The sequence below is a fragment of the Eschrichtius robustus genome, chromosome 16 (assembly GCF_028021215.1).
Source record: "Eschrichtius robustus isolate mEscRob2 chromosome 16, mEscRob2.pri, whole genome shotgun sequence".
NCBI classification, from domain to species: Eukaryota; Metazoa; Chordata; class Mammalia; order Artiodactyla; family Eschrichtiidae; genus Eschrichtius; species Eschrichtius robustus.
The window spans coordinates 24954738-24973770 of NC_090839.1; the positions used below are offsets into that span (position 1 = coordinate 24954738).

The 19033-nt window shown below is 40.1% G+C and overlaps 1 protein-coding gene across 4 annotated transcripts in view; it reads left to right on the forward strand.

Annotated features, from left to right (window-relative positions):
- The window catches only part of PIGU (phosphatidylinositol glycan anchor biosynthesis class U), a 122189-nt gene that overhangs the window by 54045 nt on the left and 49111 nt on the right, over positions 1-19033 (forward strand). For all 4 annotated transcript variants that reach the window (XM_068525168.1, XM_068525167.1, XM_068525166.1 and 1 more), the window contains exon 7: positions 5764-5861. In XM_068525168.1, coding sequence (XP_068381269.1) covers positions 5764-5861 — 98 coding nt within the window. The remainder of the gene's footprint in view (positions 1-5763; positions 5862-19033) is intronic.

The window sequence follows — 19033 nt, forward strand, 5'->3', positions numbered from 1 at the left end:
ATTTTTGGCTGTGTTGGGTCTTCGTTGCTGCATGCGGGCTTTCTCTAGTTGCGGCAAGCGGGGGCTACTCTTCATTGTGGTGTGCGGGCTTCTCATTGCTGTGGCTTCTCTTGTTGCGAAGCATGGGCTCTAGGCACGCAGGCTTCAGTAGTTGTGGCACGTGGGCTCAGTAGTTGTGGTGCACGGGCTTATTTGCTCTGCGGCATGTGGGATCTTCCCAGGCCAGGGCTCAAACCCATGTTCCTTGCATTGGCAGGCAGATTCTTAACCACTGCACCACCAGGGAAGCCCTACTTTAGTATTCTTATGATAAGGCCAAAGACTAGAGCTTGTATAGGAAACCTAGTGACTGAGTATCTGGGCCATTTTAGCAGATAAATGGTAGATTATATCTTTTTTTGGTAAAATTCACAGTCTTCTTGGTATAGTTCCTCCTGGTTAGCTGAGCAGGATGCCCTAGCTCTTGCCCAAATGAGGCTGCCACTTCAGGCATTATTTGAGATGTCATGTCTAGGCTTGTAGACATGTTTTTGATTGACTGTGCAAGCTAAGCCTTCCCTGATCCGACCCCTACCTACCTGCTTGCTGAGACTTTTTAGATTATAACTTTTTTGTTGAAGTACAACACATACACAGAAAAGTGCACATTAAGAAACAGGGATGTTACCAACATTCACAAAAGCCCCTTTTTCACCCTCTTCCAGTCACTCCTTCCAACTCTGTTTTTGCCATGTTGAGCCAATTACAGTCTCTGCCCCTCCACCCCCAGCACACCATTCTCTCCCTTGCCCTCCTGCCTGTGCACATGCTCTTCCCTCGGACTGCCGGCCTCACCTACTCATTGTTCAAAACTCAGGTGTCAGCTTCCCCTGATGCGCTCCGAATACTTCCTTTGCACTTTCCTCCCGTATTTTGTCATTGTTTACTGGGAGCTCCCTGAGGACAGAGACTGTCTGAGTCACCAGTCTCCCGCACCCAGCACGGCTTGGCATAGAGCAGACACTCCAGAAATGTTGGTGTGTTGCATGGTTCATCTAAAATATCTGAAGACACCTTTTACTTTTTTCTTCCCTGACCCTGCCCCAAGCACATCGCCTCCTCCTGCCTTCCTAACCCATTCTTCTTGCCTCTTCTAGTTTTTTAAAAAACCATGCCAGCCCTGTCTGAGTCTCTTGTGTGCCTCCATCCTCCCCCTCACTTTTGCTCAGACTGTGCATGTGCCCCATCCACACCTGCCCCAGCATCCCACACACCAGGCTCCTGACCGTTGCAGCACCACGTTTCTGCCCCCAGACCAGAGGCCTCAGCCATCTGATAGTTTACTCCACATTCTCTGTGCTGGCTCCCTACCACAAGTCCTCAACTGCTATTCTGCAGGCTCTGTTTTATTCAAGAGGCAGATTTATTTTGTGCTTTGCCCATGTTTCATTACTCTGTGTTTTTTGTTTCAATTATTTTTAAAAATATCTTTATTGGAGTATAATTGCTTTAAAATGTTGTGTTCGTTTCTGCTGTACAACAAAGTGAATCAGCTATATGTATACATATATCCCCATATCCCCTCCCTCTTGAGCCTCCCTCCTGCCCTCCCTATCCCACCCATCTAGGTCGTCACAAAGTACTCTGTGTTTTATACTTCATAAGTTTTCCTTCCTCAAGAACATTGGTTTCAACCAGAGTTATGATGGTGATCATTTCACAAGATGTACACATAGCAAATCATTATGTGTATACCTGACTAGTGGGAGTGTGAGAGTGGGAGGGGCGTTGAATAACTGAGGTGTCTGGGGAGATGCTGATGCCACTTACTGGTAGACTAGCAGAAGGAACAGATTTTTCCTTCCTAATGATTTCATCCAAGGAAGGAAGGTTGCTTCTTCCTGATCTTGAGAGCAAGTATTCTAAAACTCACAAGTCCATTTTTTAGCTAGGAGCTGTTTCTTCTCTCTTGGACCTTATAAATAGTTAGCTGCTCCAGACAAGTAATTACTGATCTCAGGCAATTAGGGCAGGAGGTGGCTGTGTTTATTTCACTCCCTGGTGTCTCCTGGGGGAGAGAGAGGTGAAAGTCATGTGTTTGTTTCCACCACATTTGTAAGAATGGATGGAACTGGAACATTATCCCTCCTCTGTTAACAGACACGTGGGCCTCTTCTCACTCCCACCACCACCAATCTCTGTAGAAAACAGTGTTAAATTTAAAAGTTCTTTCCAGCTTTTCCCCTCTCTTTGCTGGTTTCCTCCAAAATATCATTCAACTTTTTGGCCTAGTCAAGGAATTCTGAGTCCACCCTAGCTGCTGGGCTCCAGAATAGCACCTTTCCCACCACTGCCATCTCCCTGTCTCAGAGTTGACCCAGTTCTGGTTTGGGGTGTGTGGGGACCTCTGCTAGTAGCACAGCTTGGCTGGGCATGATCTGTCCCTGCTCAGTCATATTTACAAGTACCCTGGATACAGAACATCATGTTGGCACTAACCAACGTGATGAAATAGCCCATCCCATAGAGTTCTGTCCTTGGTCCTTTACTTCCTCCTTTCTCTGCCTTCCTTCCACTTTCTTTCAACCAGGAATTGTTTCTAGCTGGTGAGTTTCCTTGGTTTGAGGGATGGAGGACTCAAAGTTCTTTTCTCTCCACTTACTGTTCTATGAAGTAGTCACATTCATAACCCTCTCTCTTCCAGGGTGGCTCTTAGATGTTTCAAGTACAGATCTTCCTTGACTTATGCTGGGGTTATGTCCCAGTAAACCCCTCGTAGGTTGAAAATATGCTAAGTTAAAACTACATTGAATACACCTCACCTACTGAACATAAGAGCTTAGCTTAGCCTAGCCTACCTTAAATGTGCCCAGAACACTTACATTAGCCTACAGTTGGGCAAAATCATCTAATACAAAGCCTATTTTATAATAAAGTGCTGAATATTTCATGTAATTTATTGAATCTGTACTAAGAGTGAAAAACAGAATAGTTATATGGGTACAGAACGGTTGTAAGTGTATCAGTTGTTTAACCTCGTGATCGAGTGGCTGGCAGCGAGCTGCGGCTGCAGCTGCCCAGCATCACGAGAGAATACGTACTGCATACCGCTAGCTTGGGGAAAAAAATGAAAATTCAAAATTAGAAGTATGGTTTCTACTGAATGCATATTGCTTTTGCACCATCATCAAATCTAAAAATCGTTAAGTCAAACCACTGTATATACACCACTTTGGTGGGCAAAAAAGTCCTATGGAACATCTGCGTCTGTTTGTCCCGGGAGCTGGGTTGGGAGAGGGTAAAATTCCCTGGACTGAGTGGAGTGAATAATTCCTTCTTTTATGAAACACCATTGAGAAGATGTCTGTTGTTTTCAGTAAAAGTTGACCCCACACTAATAAGAGTGACCATGAGCACTGTTACTTGATGAAATATTATCATTATAGATACCAGCCTTGGACCATCAATTGAACTCTACTGATTTCTGGGCCACTCTAAAATCTCTGTGGTAAACTGGGTTTCTCTAGCCTTGATTTTAGGGTACTCTGTTGTCTTAAACCATCTGAAAGGGAATAGCTACTTGTTTTTTTTTTAAAAAGATACCATTTTTTTCTTACATCCATCTAGTTTTTTTTTAATTGAAGTATAGTTGATTTACAATGTTGTATTAGTTTCTGCTGTAGAGCAAAGTGATTCAGTTATACATATGTATATATCCTTTTTCGTATTGTTTTCCATTATGGTTTACTACATGATATTGAATATAGTTCCCTGTACTATACAGTAGGACCTTGTTGTTTATCTATTTTATGTATAGTATTTTATGTATAGTAGTTTGTGTCTGATAATCCCAAACTCCTATCTTATCCCTCTGCCACCCCCCTTTCCCCTTTGGTAACCGTAAGTTTGTTTTCTATGTCTGTAAGTTGTGTCATATTTTAGATTCCACACATAAGTGATATCATATGGTATTTGTCCTTCTCTTTCTGACTCACTTCACTTAGTATGATGATCTCTTGGTCTATCCATGTTGCTTCAAATGGCATTATTTCATTCTTTTTTTTATGGCTGAGTAGTATTCCATTGTGTACATATACCACATTTTCTTTATCCATTTATCTGTCGGTGGACATATAGGTTGTTTCCATGTCTTGGCACTATTACATAGCAGCACTATTGTAAATAGTGCTGCTATGAACATGGGATGCATATATCTTTTTGAATTACAGTTTTCTACAGATATATGCCCAAGAGTGGGATTACTGGATTATATAGCAGCTCTATTTTTTAGTTTTTTAAGGAACCTCCATACGGTTTTCTAGTGGCTGCACCAACTTACATTCCCACCAGTCGTGTAAGAGGCTTCCCTTTTCTCCACACCCTTTCCAACATTTGTTATTTGTAGACTTTTTAATGATGGCCCTTCTGACCAGTGTGAGGTGGTACCTCATTGTAGTTTTGATTTGCATTTCTCTAATAATTAGCGATGTTGAGCATCTTTTCATGTGCCTGTTGGCCGTCTGTGTGTCTTCTTTGGAGAAATGTCTGTTTAGGTCTTTTGCCCATTTTTTGATTGGGTTGTTTGTTTTTTTGTTATTGAGTTGTGTGAGCTGTTTGTACAATATATTTTGGCAATTAATCCCTTGTCAGTTGCATTGTTTGCAAATATTTTCTCCCAGTCCATGGGTTGTCTTTTTGTTTTGTTTATGGTTTCCTTTGCTGTGCAAAAGCTTCTAAGTTTGATTAGGTCCCATTTGTTTATTTTTGCTTTTATTTCTATTGCCTTGGGAGACAAGATATCAGTTTTTTTCTTATGACAAAAACAAAGCATATTTATTATAGGAAGTTTAGAAAATATGGAGAAACAAAAATGAAAAATCATCCATAATCCAACCACCCAGAGAAAAACACTGTGGAATCTGTGGCCTAGCCTTTTAGTTTAGGGGTTTTTTTTGGCCACACCATGCATCTGTGGGATCTGAGTTCGCCGACCAGGGATCGAACCTGGGACCTCAGCAGTGAAAGAGCAGAGTCTTAACCACTGGACCGCCAGGGAATTCCCACCTTTTAGTTTTTCTAAAAATGTATTTATTCATTTTTTGAAAAAGGGGTTATAGTATGTATCTCTTTTATGATCTTCAATTAATAGATTGTGATAAACATCTTTCCATGTCATTGAAAATTCTTTATAACATCATGTTTAATAATTCTACAGTGGTCCATTTTATGTAGGGAATAGGGACATTATTAATAAAAATTAATATATTTTAATTTGAAAAAATAATAAACATATGGCCTGAAGAGAGTACATAAGGAAGGGATGTTATAAAAATAGTGATGGGGTGTTGCAACAAACAAAAGAATACGTTTCACAGCTCTGAATCACGTAAGCAATAATTGTAGGCTTAATCAATTGGTAAGTTAAATAGGACATGGACGTTAACAGACTTGATTCCTTTATTCATCTTCGGGCTGAAGTTTTGTAAAATCTTTCTGGGTCTGAAAATTTTACAAGAAATATACCTGTGGTATCTCAGGTTGCTAAAGGTAAGTGGTTTTGACTTCCTTGGTTTCCTTTCATCAGAAATCAAGCCAAGATCCTTCCACTCCTGTGAGTTTGCATAGCATCTTATGCACCAGGAGATATTTGACAGGTGATTATTTGAGCAGTTATGGAACGTTTCTTGTTTTGGGGAGTCGCTGAATCTAATCCTAATTGATGTGGCTGGATTATTCCATATATTTATTTCTTTTTACATTCCATATATTTATTTCTTTTTACAGGTAGTGCCTTCCTCAGTGCTATCTTTCTTGCCTTAGCAACATACCAGTCTCTTTACCCACTCACCTTGTTTGTCCCAGGACTCCTCTATCTCCTCCAGGTAAGCACTTGCTGGTCAGAAGCCAACACTCAGGTGACATTTAATACGTGGCCTGTTCCCTGCTTAGGGGAGAGAAGGGCAAGGCACAATAAAGGCAATAGGACTGGGTCCCCAATTCACATTTGCTTGCTTCTACTTGAAAACGCAAAGAAACTTGACTAACTTTAAACAAAGTGGACCTAATGATCATTATGTTCTAATTATACATATCATTGTAAATGTATCAGTGCGTTTCATTTTCATGTTTGTAATCGGGATCTACCAACCATCTTGCATTCTCCTTTTTTCACCTAATATTCACAGATCCTTCTCTGAGCCCATTTGACTATTTTGTATAACCACACTCACCTCGTAAGGTTCTTGCATGGATGAAATGTAGTGGGTGCACCTCTTGCAATGTTTGGACCATAGTGGGTGATCAGTAGTTTAATTGAAGAATACAAACTGCTGGCATTTACTGAGAACATACTACATGTCAGTCGCTATGCTGAGCACTCTATAGGCATCTTCTCATTTCAACCTCAGAAGTACTTTATGGGGTAGGTCATATTATTAGCCATATAATAATTAAGTATTAGCCATATTAGACACATGAATTGCAACTGGAATGTAGGGCGGTTTAGTCACTTGCCTGAGGTCACACAGCCAGCAGGTGACTGCTGAGAGGTGAGCTTGGGTGGTCTGATGCAAGAGCCTGCTCTCTAACCTTAATCTGTCTTTTCTACTCAAATAAGAATACACACATCTCCTCAAGAGCAAGTAACTGCTTGCAGGTCCTGCATGGTCCAAATCCATTCTTAGAAGAGAAACATTTCTTGAAGCGTATGGAGGGCAATGCCAGGATTCAAACCAAGAAATGTCTGCTTTCAGAGCCCTTGTTCTTAATTATAAACACTGTTGCTGAAACTGAGTGTATACCTCCATTTATTGAAATAGACCATGTACTTGTCATTTTAAGTGACTTCATATATCTTTGTGTTGATGTTGATGTACACAATGATACATGTTTAGCTTGATCTTTCTCCTATTTGGGGAATTTGAGATGTGCCCTAGTTGTCACTAATACAAATAGTATAGACATTTGTTTTTAAGTTATTTCCTTAAGGTGTGTTCCTCCAGCTGAATCATTGGATCCAAAGGTGTGAGAAGTTTTATAGTTCTTATGAGGCAAGACCAGAGTGTTCACCAGAAAACCAGAGCCAATTTGCAGTGCCGCCCACCATCAGTATCTGAAGTGAAGTGAACCACTTCCTCCCAGGTCGCCAGCACTGGCTTTTCAAATTCGATTTATGATCGCTAATTTAATAGATGTACCATCATACTGTGAAGTTATTTTACTTTGATTTTCTTTCTAGATTCTTGTTGAATGCAAACATTTTCCCATGTAACAATATGCTGTTGGTATTTTCTTTCTGGCTTCATATTTACAGTTTATTCTTTAGAAAGTCCGAGCACCAAGAAGAATGCATGCAACCAAATTTTTGTGCAACTATTTGTTAAATACATACTATGAAAAATATGTTTACTCATACACATGAACTGACCAAAAAATTTTAAACTGTTTGTTAAGCCAAATACTAAATACTACCTTAAGTAAAATAGCTTTTGTTTAAAACTCAAGGAAATTTCCTCCTGGCAACAATGGACAGTACAACTGAGTCATGAAATCAAGCAGCTCAACCAGTCACTTTATTCAGTCCCTCCCTCTACCAATATGTACTGAGCGTCCCAAGTCCAGTATGCTAGACACTATGGTAGACTCTGCAGATAAAAAGCAATGGAAGGTTATGGAGCTGGGAGTGCTGCAGGAAGACTGCTCTGGCAGCAGCCTTTGTCATGGAGTGCAGTGAGGAGGAGCTGAGGTTGGGAAAGGTTAGGCCACTCTATTAGATCGAGTCAGAGGGCTTGGTCGGGGGCCCAGACCAGTGTCAGGGGAAGTGGAGAGATGAGGGACTAGATGCAGAATTCTAGGGAGTAGAATTGGCTTTGCTGGCAGCCGTATATATGTGGTGAACAGGACTGGAAAGAGTGAGATGAACTTCAGGACCCATTTATGTAGAAATTACAATCCCAGCCCATACTATATTTACATGTTTTTATATAAGTATATGAAGTGGCCTTGAAAGGCAGTAGGGCCTTGTGAGTCATGGTAGTGTATTTGGAAAGTCAATCCAATCACATCCAGGAAATAAACCCATTTGTTTAAATATGAGGGAGGGAACAGAAGGGGAAATTATCTTTAGGTGTGAGTTTCTCACAGAGACCCATAGGCTCCAAGGAGAGAAACTAGAACTAATGGGTGGGAACTACAAGGAGCCCAGTATAAGGCAGTTCTGGGATAGCATAGGATGCCTCAAGTGAGGTGAGTTCCCTGTGGATCAGAGTGTTTAGGCCACATACTGAATTGCCACATATTGGAGAGTTGTAGCAAAGCTGTAAGCGTCAGCATGGGTAGCTAGACCTGATAGTCTTAAAAATCCTTTCATTCCCCAAATTGAATTGGATTTGATAACCACAAGGAAGTGATACATCTGCTCTTGCCGTTACATTTTTCTCAAGAGTTTTCAGAGCCCTCTGTAGGCATATACATCCCTCTAGGAAAGGTTATGTAATGTACATAAGAGCACAGGCTTGACTGGGACATCTTAAGATGGAAAGCAAAGTAATCTTAAAGACTAATGGTACTATATCAAAAGAACAATGGAACCAGCCCAAAGGGGCTTCTACTGGCTAAATTTAGTATATTCTGAGCATCAAAAGAATAATTACTGCAAGTAATTGTAAAACACTGAATAAATAAGAGTCTGTGTGTCCATAGTGATGCTCAGAAAAGGGGCAAGGAGAGAAAAAATGCATGTGCCATCATTAGATATGGCTATTTTTATCAATTTCTTGCTCTGAAAATCAATACTTAAATGGAAAGAACTAAGCAGTTACCCTTTCTTTTTATTTTTTATTTATTTATTTTGAAAATTTTATTTATTTATTTGGTTGTGCCCGGTCTTAGTTGCTGCAGGTGGGCTCCTTAGTTGTGGCATGCGAACTCTTAGTTGCGGCATGCATGTGGGACCTAGTTCCCTGGCCAGGGATCGAACCTGGGCCCCCTGCATTGGGATCGCTGAGTCTTAACCGCTGAGCCACCAGGGAAGTCCCATACCCTTTGTTTTTCAAAGGAGCTATAGTTCTTCCCTAGCTAATGAAGGAAAGTTCTTTACAGAAAATTGCCAGCTTATAACTGTAGAAGGAAGGATAGAATAGTAAATCATCAGTGAAATTATTAAATCTAGCAAAGATCGTCATTGGACGCTAAAGTCATTAGATGAAAGATTTTTGGAGAACAGAATATTTGCATTTGCATGGTGCCAAAATAGTACCCCCCTCCCACCTCTAAATTATTTGCTAATAGCAAAGGGAAAAGTAAATCTTTATAAAGGAGTGCTCTGGCAGTCACCACCGTAACCAGGTAATCTAGCTCAGCATCACTTACGGTGGAACGGCCTGGCATGATGTGCTTCATGATGTGCTTCGTGATGTGATGCAGTACAAAGTACACAACATCAGCTCCAAAGTATTTTTACCCAGAATGTTAACCTTCATTAAGCCTTTAGATCTGACTTCTGGTTTTTAGGAAGTACAAGAGCAGAAGAACAAGTTAACTGATACTGTGAGGAAATAAATAACCAAAATACAGGACAATCTATAAGACAGCTGGTCTGCTTCTCTTCAAAAAATCAATGTCATACAAAAGAAAAAGTAAGGGGACTGTTCTAGATTAAAGAGACAGTAACTGACTGGAATGGGTGACTCTTGACTGGATTCTGGTTTGGAAAAAACAGTTATAAAGGATGCTTGGGGGATACTCAGAATATTTTGAAGATAGATTAGATATTAGATGATGATAGGAAATTGTTAACTTCTTGGATGTCATAATAGTATTATGGTATATAGGAGTATGTCCTTATTTTTAGGAGCTGTATGCAGAAGTCTTTGGGGGAGAAGTGTCATGATGTGTAGAAAATTCATACACACAGAAAAGTTTATATATGGCAATGTGTTATGGTTTAATCTAGATGACAGACATATGGTTGATTATTGTATTATTTTTTCAACTTTTCTGTGTGTTCGAAAATTTTACAATGAAAAGGAGAGACATTAGAATACAGGCCCTGAAGCTGTCTTGGCTTGGATTCTGCTTAGCTCCGTGACCCTGGGAAGTGATTACTTAACTTCTCTATGCCTCAGTTTCCTCATCTGTAAAATGGAGATAATGCAATAGTAGCTACTGCAAAGGGTTAATACATGTCAAGTATTTAGAACAGTATGATACAAATTCAGTAGATATTAGTTATGGTTATTAGTATTCAAATGTTCATAGAAAGGACATGGTTACCAGTGTGGAGATACGTGGGGTGATAGGGGGAAGAGAAAATAATTCATTTTCTAGAGTCAAAGGAACTGTAAACATTAGTTTGTACTTACCCCTTTGACACTACAAATCTGCCTCCATTCTGCTGGTACTATTTCTAGAGGGTACAAAAGGCAGGTGGTAGACAAGCTAACGTCTGATCAGTGCCAAAGGCAAAGCTGTTTTTCTCTTCCCTACATGAGACACAGAAAGGCTTCATGATCAAAGGCAGGGGATGCTGCATCTGGCTCCCTGGTGACTCACTTCTGAGAATGGTAGTTTGAGCCCATCTGGTCCCTTCCCCCAACTTTACTCTTCCTCTGACCTTGGCTTATGGCCTAGTTTCCAAATTAGAGAGAAGCTTAAAATGTTCTGATCTGATAGCATGCAGAATACAGTAGCCCTAAAGTGCACAGGACCAAGAGGCTACAGTGAAGGATACGCCAAGTGCACAGGACCAAGAGGCTACAGTGAAGGATACGCCAAGTGCACAGGACCTCGAGGCTGAAGCTGTGAAGCTGGCAGAGGGAGGTGCATGCAGTCAGGGAAGTTTCTAGTCCCCTCCTTGCTTTTGCTTGGGATTCCTTAGATGGTTTGAGGTCCTTATTTTCTTTGAAAGAACAGAAACCAGGGTGAAATAACCTTGTGAGTGTTCTTATGGTTTTTGCTTTAATCTAATCTGACCTCTCGTCTTTGAACTGAAAAAGTTAATTCTGTGATTTCTGTATTTCTGGAGCTTGGAGCAGGTCACATGATACTAGCTTGCACTAAAGAAGCCAAACCCAACCAGGTCTTTCGTGCCAACTGGGCCCTTCCCCAGGCTTTCTTTGGGGCCTTATTTAGCATTTTCACATCTTACTCCTTCTTTCCCCAGCAACGTTCTGTTAGCTCTTCTGCTTCCAGGAGGGGGCCAAAGCAGAGGTGGCAATGCTCTTACCTTCCTTTCTTTTTATTTATTTATTTTATTATTTATTTTTGGCTGCATCGGGTCTCAGTTGCGGCGCACAGGCTCTTTGTTGCAGCACGCGGGCTTCTCTCTAGTTGTGGCTTTTGGGCTCCAGAGCACGTGGGCTCTGTAGTTGCGACGTGGGGACTCTCTAGTTGTGGCACACAGGCTTAGTTGCCCCACCAGGGATCGAACCTGAGTCCCCTCATTGGAAGATGGATTCTTAACCACTGCACCACCAGGGACGTCCCCCTTTCTTTTTAGAACAGGTAAAAATGAGGGTAAGGGGTTGATCATGCATTTGCAATAAACTTTTTACCAGTTTTATTGCCTCTAGTGTACCTAATCATATAAAATGTATCTCCTGGGTCTCATTCTGATATTCTAAGAGTTTAGATATAAAAACTTTTGTTAGATTTCAACTCTCTTTGAGAGTTTTTTCTGATAACTGACTTTTTCCTTTTTGCACCATGTCCTAGAAAGAAAATTGTTTCTATATAGAAAATGCTTTTCTCCCTAGTACTTTAGAGAGTTGGTGGGGGAGGGAGATAATTATACATTTCTCCTCTTCCTTATTATAGTTTGGCTTTTCCTGAAGCAATCTGAGAATTTTCTCTACTTCTCTAAATATTTTTATGTGTTAGCAACAATGTGACTTCTGGGATACAACTACACACTGGTTTAATTTTTCAGGTTGAGTGTGCACATAGCCCATGGACCACATCTGTCCCACAGATGTGTTTTCTGTAACTTAAGTGTTTATTTTATTAGTTGTCAATATTTTTAAAGTTCATGTAAAAATTTATATTTCTGGCTTCTTTTGAAAAATTGGCAGGTCTGTCTCCTTTAGTTTACCTCTTCAGTTTACCACAATCCCTATGCTTCATCTCAATCACACTTCACTCATTTGTTACCTGCCTGGCTCCTTTAGGTATTTGAGTGTGTGTGTTCGTGTGTGTTTGTGTGTGTGTGTGTGTGTGTGACTGTGTCTGTGTCTGTGTTTATATCCACTAAAAGATCTAGAAACAATGACCAACCCAGTATCAGTGGTTACCCTTGGAGCTCAGATTGTAATCTTACTATTTTTACCCATTAAAAGAAACTAGGGTTTCTTAGAGAAATGGCTGATGCTATCTTTAGGTCAGGAAATGTACAGGATGATCCTGTAATGTTGTGGTACCAGATAACAAGGAAACTATCAAAGACTCCTGTGGAATCTAAAAAATAGTACAAATGAATGTATATGCAAAACAGAAACAGGCTCCCAGATATAGAAAACAAACTTGTGGTTACCAAAGGGAAGAGGGAAGTGGCGAGGGACAAATTAGGGGTATGGAATTAACATGTTTTATGCGGTTTTATGTATTTTGTATTTTATTTTTACAATAAAAAGTTTTTAAAAATTGATCTGAATGTTTAAGGCACCATTCTTCCAACGCTTCTACTTACATACTTTTCATTTTAAGTCAACGTTTGCTATTGAGCAAAACAGGTAGGTGAAATGAATGCTCAGTCTGTTCACTGGGAAATTTGCAATGTGGACCTCTAGATTAAGTTTGGCTCTAGGGTTTGTAAATAACAGGCCATCAAAGGATTGCCTGAGTTTCTCTTCTTAAGAATTTCAGGGGCTTCCCTGGTGGCGCAGTGGTTAAGAATCCGCCTGCCAATGCAGGGGATAAGGGTTCAAGCCCTGGTCCAGGAAGATCCCACATGCTGCGGAGCAGCTAAGCCCGTGAACCACAACTACTGAGCCTGCGCTCTAGAGCCCATGAGCCACAACTACTGAAGCCCGTGTGCTACAACTACTGAAGCCCGCACACCTAGAGCCCGTGCTCTGCAACAAGAAGCCACTGCAAATAGAAGCCTGTGCACTGCGATGAAGAGTAGCCCCCACTCAATTAAAAAATACTTAATTGCTAAAAATTGCTAACCATCATCATCTGAGCCTTCAGTGAATCATAATCTTTTGCTGGTAGAGGGTCTTGCCTCAATGTTTTGTTTTGTTTTCTTTTTGATTTATTTTTTAAAATTTAATTTATTTTTTTATACAGCAGGTTCTTATTAGTTCTCCATTTTATACATATTAGTGTATACATGTCAATCCCAATCTCCCAATTTATCACACCACCACCACCAGCCCCCCCAGCGCTATCCCCCCTTGGTGTCCATACGTCTGTTCTCTACATCTGTGTCTCAATTTCTGCCCTGCAAACTGGTTCATCTGTACCATTTTTCTAGGTTCCACATATATGCGTTAATATACGATATTTGTTTTGCTCTCTTTGACTTACTTCACTCTGTATGACAGTCTCTAGATCTATCCACGTCTCTACAAATTACCCAATTTCGTTCCTTTTTATGGCTGAGTAACATTCCATTGTATATATATACCACAACTTCTTTATCCATTCGTCTGTGAATGGGCATTTAGGTTGCTTCCATGACCTGGCTATGGTAAATAGTGCTGCAATGAACATTGGGGTACATGTGTCTTTTTGAATTATGGTTTTCTCTGGGTATACATGCCAGTAGTGGGATTGCTGGGTCATATGATAATTCTACTTTTAGTTTTTTAAGGAACCACCATACCGTTCTCCATAGTGGCTGTATCAATTTACATTCCCACCAACAGTGCAAGAGGGTTCCCTTTTCTCCACACCCTCTCCAGCATTTGTTGTTTGTAGATTTTCTGATGATGCCCATTCTAACTGGTATGAGGTGACACCTCATTGTAGTTTTGATTTGCATTTCTCTAATAATTAGTGATGTTGAGCAGCTTTTCATGAGCTTCTTGGCCATCTGTATGTCTTCTTTGGAGAAATGTCTATTTAGTTCTTCTGCCCATTTTTCAGTTGGGTTGTTTGTTTTTTTAATATTGAGCTGCATGAGCTGTTTATATATTTTGGAGATGAATCCTTTGTCCATTGCTTCGGTTGCAAATATTTTCTCCCATTCTGAGGGTTGTCTTTTCGTCTTGTTTGTAGTTTCCTTGGCTTTGCAAAGGCTTTTAAGTTTCATTAGGTCCCATTTGTTTATTTTTGTTTTTATTTCCATTACTCTAGGAGGTGGATCAAAAAAGATCTTGCTGTGATTTGTGTCAAAAAGTGTTCTTCCTATGTTATCCTCTAAGAGTTTTATAGTGTCCGGTCTTACATTTAGGTCTCGAATCCATTTTTAGTTTATTTTTGTGTATGAAGTTAGGGAGTGTTCTAATTTCATTCTTTTACGTGTAGCTGTCCAGTTTTCCCAGCACCACTTATTGAAGAGACTGTCTTTTCTCCATTGTATATCCTTGCCTCCTTTGTCATAGATTAGTTGACCATAGGTGCATGGGTTTGTTTCTGGGCTTTCTATGTTGTTCCATTGATCTCTGTTTCTGTTTTTGTGCCAGTACCATATTGTCTTGATTACTGTAGCTTTGTAGTATAGTCTGAAGTCAGGGAGTCTGATTCCTCCAGCTCTGTTTTTTTCCTCTCAAGGCAGCTTTGGCTATTTGGGTCTTCTGTGTCTCCATACAAATTTTAAGATTTTTTTGTTCTAGTTCTGTAAAAAATGCCATTGGTAGTTTGATAGGGATTGCATTGAATCTGTAGATTGCTTTGGGTAGTATAGTCATTTTCACAATATTGATTCTTCCAATCCAAGAACATGGTATATCTCTCCATCTGTTGGTATCATCTTTAATTTCTTTCATCAGTGTCTTATAGTTTTCTTCATACAGGTCTTTCGTCTCCTTAGGTAGGTTTTTTCCTAGGTATTTTATTCTTTTTGTTGCAGTGGTAAATGGGAGTGTTTCCTTAATTTCTCGTTCACATTTTTCGTTGTTAGTGTATAGGAATGCAAGAGATTTCTGTGCCTTAATTTTGTATCCTGCAACTTTACCAAATTCATTGATTAGCTATAGTAGTTTTCTGGTGGCATCTTTAGGATTCTCTATGTATAGTATCATGTCATCTGCAAACAGTGACAGTTTTACTTCTTCGTTTCCAATTTGTATTCCTTTTATTTCTTTTTCTTCTCTGATTGCCATGGCTAGGACTTCCAAAACTATGTTGAATAATAGTGGTGAGACTGGACATCCTTGTCTTGTTCCTGATCTTAGAGGAAATGCTTCCAGTGTTTCACCATTGAGAATGATGCTTGCTGTGGGTTTGTCATATATGGCCTTTATTATGTTGAGGTAGCTTCCTTGTATGCCCACTTTCTGGAGAGTGTTTTTCATAAATGGATGTTGAATGTTGTCAAAAGCCTTTTCTGCATCTATTGAGATGATCATATGGTTTTTATTCTTTGGTTTGTTAATATGGTATATCACATTGATTGATTTGCATATATTGAAGAATGTTTGCATCCCTGGGATAAATCCCAGTTGATCATGGTGCATGATCCTTTTAATGTGCTGTTGGATTCTGTTTGCTAGTATTTTGTTGAGGATTTTTGCATCTATATTCATCAGTGTTACTGGTCTGTAATTTTCCTTTGTTGTAGTATCTTTGTCTGGTTTTGGTATCAGGGTGATGGTGGCCTCATAATATGAGTTTGGGAGTGTTCCTTCCTCTGCAATTTTTTGGAAGAGTTTGAGAAGGATGGGTGTTAGCTCTTCTCTAAATGTTTGATAGAATTCACCTGTGAAGCCATCTGGTCCTGGACTTTTGTTTGTTGGAAGATTTTTAATCACAGTTTCAATTTTATTACTTGTGATCGGTCTGTTCATATTTTCTATTTCTTCCTGTTTCAGTCTTGGAAGGTTATAAGAAGTTGTCCATTTCTTCCAGGTTGTCCATTTTATTGGCATAGAATTGCTTGTAGTAGTCTCTTAGGATACTTTGTATTTCTGCGGTGTCTGTTGTAACTTCTCCTTTCTCATTTCTAATTTTATTGATTTGAGTCCTCTCCCTCTTTTTCTTGATAAGTCTGGCTAATGATTTATCAATTTTGTTTATCTTCTCAAAGAACCAGCTTTTAGTTTTATTGATCTTTGCTATTGTTTTCTTTGTTTCTGTATCATTTATTTCTGCTCTGATCTTTATGATTTCTTTCCTTCTGCTAACTTTGGGTTTTGTTTGTTCTTCTTTCTTTAGTTCGTTTAGGTGTAAGGTTAGGTTGTTTACTTGAGATTTTTCTTGTTTCTTGAGGTCGGCTTGTATAGCTATAAACTTCCCTCTTAGAACTGCTTTTGCTATGTCCCATAGGTTTTGGATTGTTGTGTTTTCATTGTCATTTGTCTCTAGGTATTTTTTGATTTCCTCTTTGATTTCTTCAGTGATCTCCTGGTTATTTAGTAACGTATTGTTTAGCCTCCATGTGTTTGTGTTTTTTACGTTTTTTTTCCCTGTAATTGATTTCTAATCTCATAGTGTTGCGGTTAGAAAATATGCTTGATATGATTTCAATTTTCTTAAATTTACTGAGGCTTGATTTGTGACCCAAGATGTGATCTATCCTGGAGAACGTTCCATGCACACTTGAGAAGAAAGTGTAATCTGCTGTTTTTGGATGGAATGTCCTATAAATATCAATTAAATCTGATCTATTATGTCATTTAAAGCTTCTGTTTCCTTATTTATTTTCATTTTGGATGATCTCTCCATTGGTGTAAATGAGGTGTTAAAGTCCCCCACTATTATTGTGTTACTGTCTATTTCCTCTTTTACAGCTGTTAGCAGTTGCCTTATATATTGAGGTGCTCCTATGTTGGGTGTATATATATTTATAATTGTTATATCTTCTTCTTGGGTTGATCCCTTGATCATTATGTAGTGTCCTTCCTTGTCTCTTGTAACATTCTTTATTTTAAAGTCTATTTTATCTGATATGAGTATTGCTACTCCAGCTTTCTTTTGATGAGAAAGAAAGGACGTGCTCTCACTCCCTCTTGTGAGAACACCAGAATCACATTTGCATGGAATATCTTTTTCCATCCCCTCACTTTCAGTCTGTATGTGTCCCTAGGTCTGAAGTGGGTCTCTTGTAGACAGCATATATATGGGTCTTGTTTTTGTATCCATTCAGCAAGCCTGTGTCTTTTGGTTGGAGCATTTAATCCATTCACATTTAAGGTAATTATCGATATGTATGTTCCTATGACCATTTTCTCAATTGTTTTGGGTTTGTTTTTGTAGGTCCTTTTCTTCTCTTGTGTCTCCCTCTTAGAGAAGTTCCTTTAGCATTTGTTGTAGAGCTGGTTTGGTGGTGCTGAATTCTCTTAGGTTTTGCTTGTCTGTAACGCTTTTGACCTCTCCATTGAATCTGAATGAGATCCTTGCTGGGTAGAGTAATCTTGGTTGTAGGTTCTTCCTTTTCATCACTTTAAATATATCATGCCACTCCCTTCTGGCTTATAGAGTTTCTGCTGAGAAATCAGCTGTTACCCTTATGGGAGTTCCCTTTATGTTATTTGTCGTTTTTCCCTTGCTGCTTTCAATAATTTTTCTTTGTCTTTAATTTTTGCCAATTTGATTACTATGTGTCTTGGCATGTTTCTCCTTGGTTTTATCCTGTATGGGACTCGCTGCGCTTCCTAGACTTGGGTGGCTATTTCCTTTCCCATGTTAGGGAAGTTTTTGACTATAATCTCTTCAAATATTTTCTCTGGTCCTTTCTCTCTCTGTTCTCCTTCTGGGACCCCTATAATGTGAATGTTGTTGCATTTAATGTTGTCCCAGAGGTCTCTTAAGCTGTCTTCATTTCTTTTCATTCTGTTTTCTTTATTCTGTTCTGCAGCAGTGAATTCCACCATTCTGTCTTCCAGGTCACTTATCCGTTCTTCTGCCTCAGTTATTCTGCTATTGATTCCTTCTAGTGTAGTTTTCATTTCAGTTATTATATTGTTCATCTCTGTTTGTTTGTTCTTTAATTCTTCTAGGTCTTTGTTAAACATTTCTTGCATCTTCTCGATCTTTGCCTCCATTCTTTTTCCGAGGTCCTGGATCATCTTTACTATCATTTTTCTGAATTCTTTTTCTGGAAGGTTGCCTATCTCCACTTCATTTAGTTGTTTTTCTGGGGTTTTATCTTCTTCCTTCATCTGGTACATAGCCCTCTGCCTTTTCATCTTGTCTGTCTTTCTGTGAATGTGGTTTTTGTTCCACAGGCTGCAGGATTGTAGTTCTTCTTGCTTCTGCTGTCTGCCCTCTGGTGGATGAGGCTATCTAAGAGGTTTGTTCAAGTTTCCTGATGGGAGGGACTGGTGGTGGGTAGAGCTAGGTGTTGCTCTGGTGGGCAGAGCTCAGTAAAACTTTAATCCGCTTGACTGCTGATGGGTGGGCCTGGGTTCCCTCCCTGTTCGTTGTTTGGCCTGAGGTAACCCAACACTGGAGCCTACCTGGGCTCTTTGGTAGGACTAATGGCAGACTCTGGGAGGGCTCACGCCAAGGAGTACTTCCCCAGAACTTCTGCTGCCAGTGTTCTTGTCCCCACGGTGAGCCACAGGCACCCCCCCACCTCTGCAGGAGACCCTCCAACACCAGCAGGTAGGTGTGGTTCAGTCTCTCCTGGGGTCACTGCTCCTTCCCCTGGGTCCCGATGCACACACTACTTTGTGTGTGCCCTCCAAGAGTGGAGTCTCTGTTTCCCCCAGTCCTGTCAAAGTCCTACAGTCAAATCCCACTAGCCTTCAAAGTCTGATTCTCTAGGAATTCCTTCTCCTGTTGCCAGACCCCCAGGTGCGGAAGCCTGATGTGGGGCTCAGAACCTTCACTCCAGTGGGTGGGCTTCTGTGGTATAAGTGTTCTCCAGTCTGTGAGTCACCCACCCAGCAATTACGGGATTTGGTTTTGCTGTGATTGCACCCCTCCTACCGTCTCATTGTGGCTTCTCCTT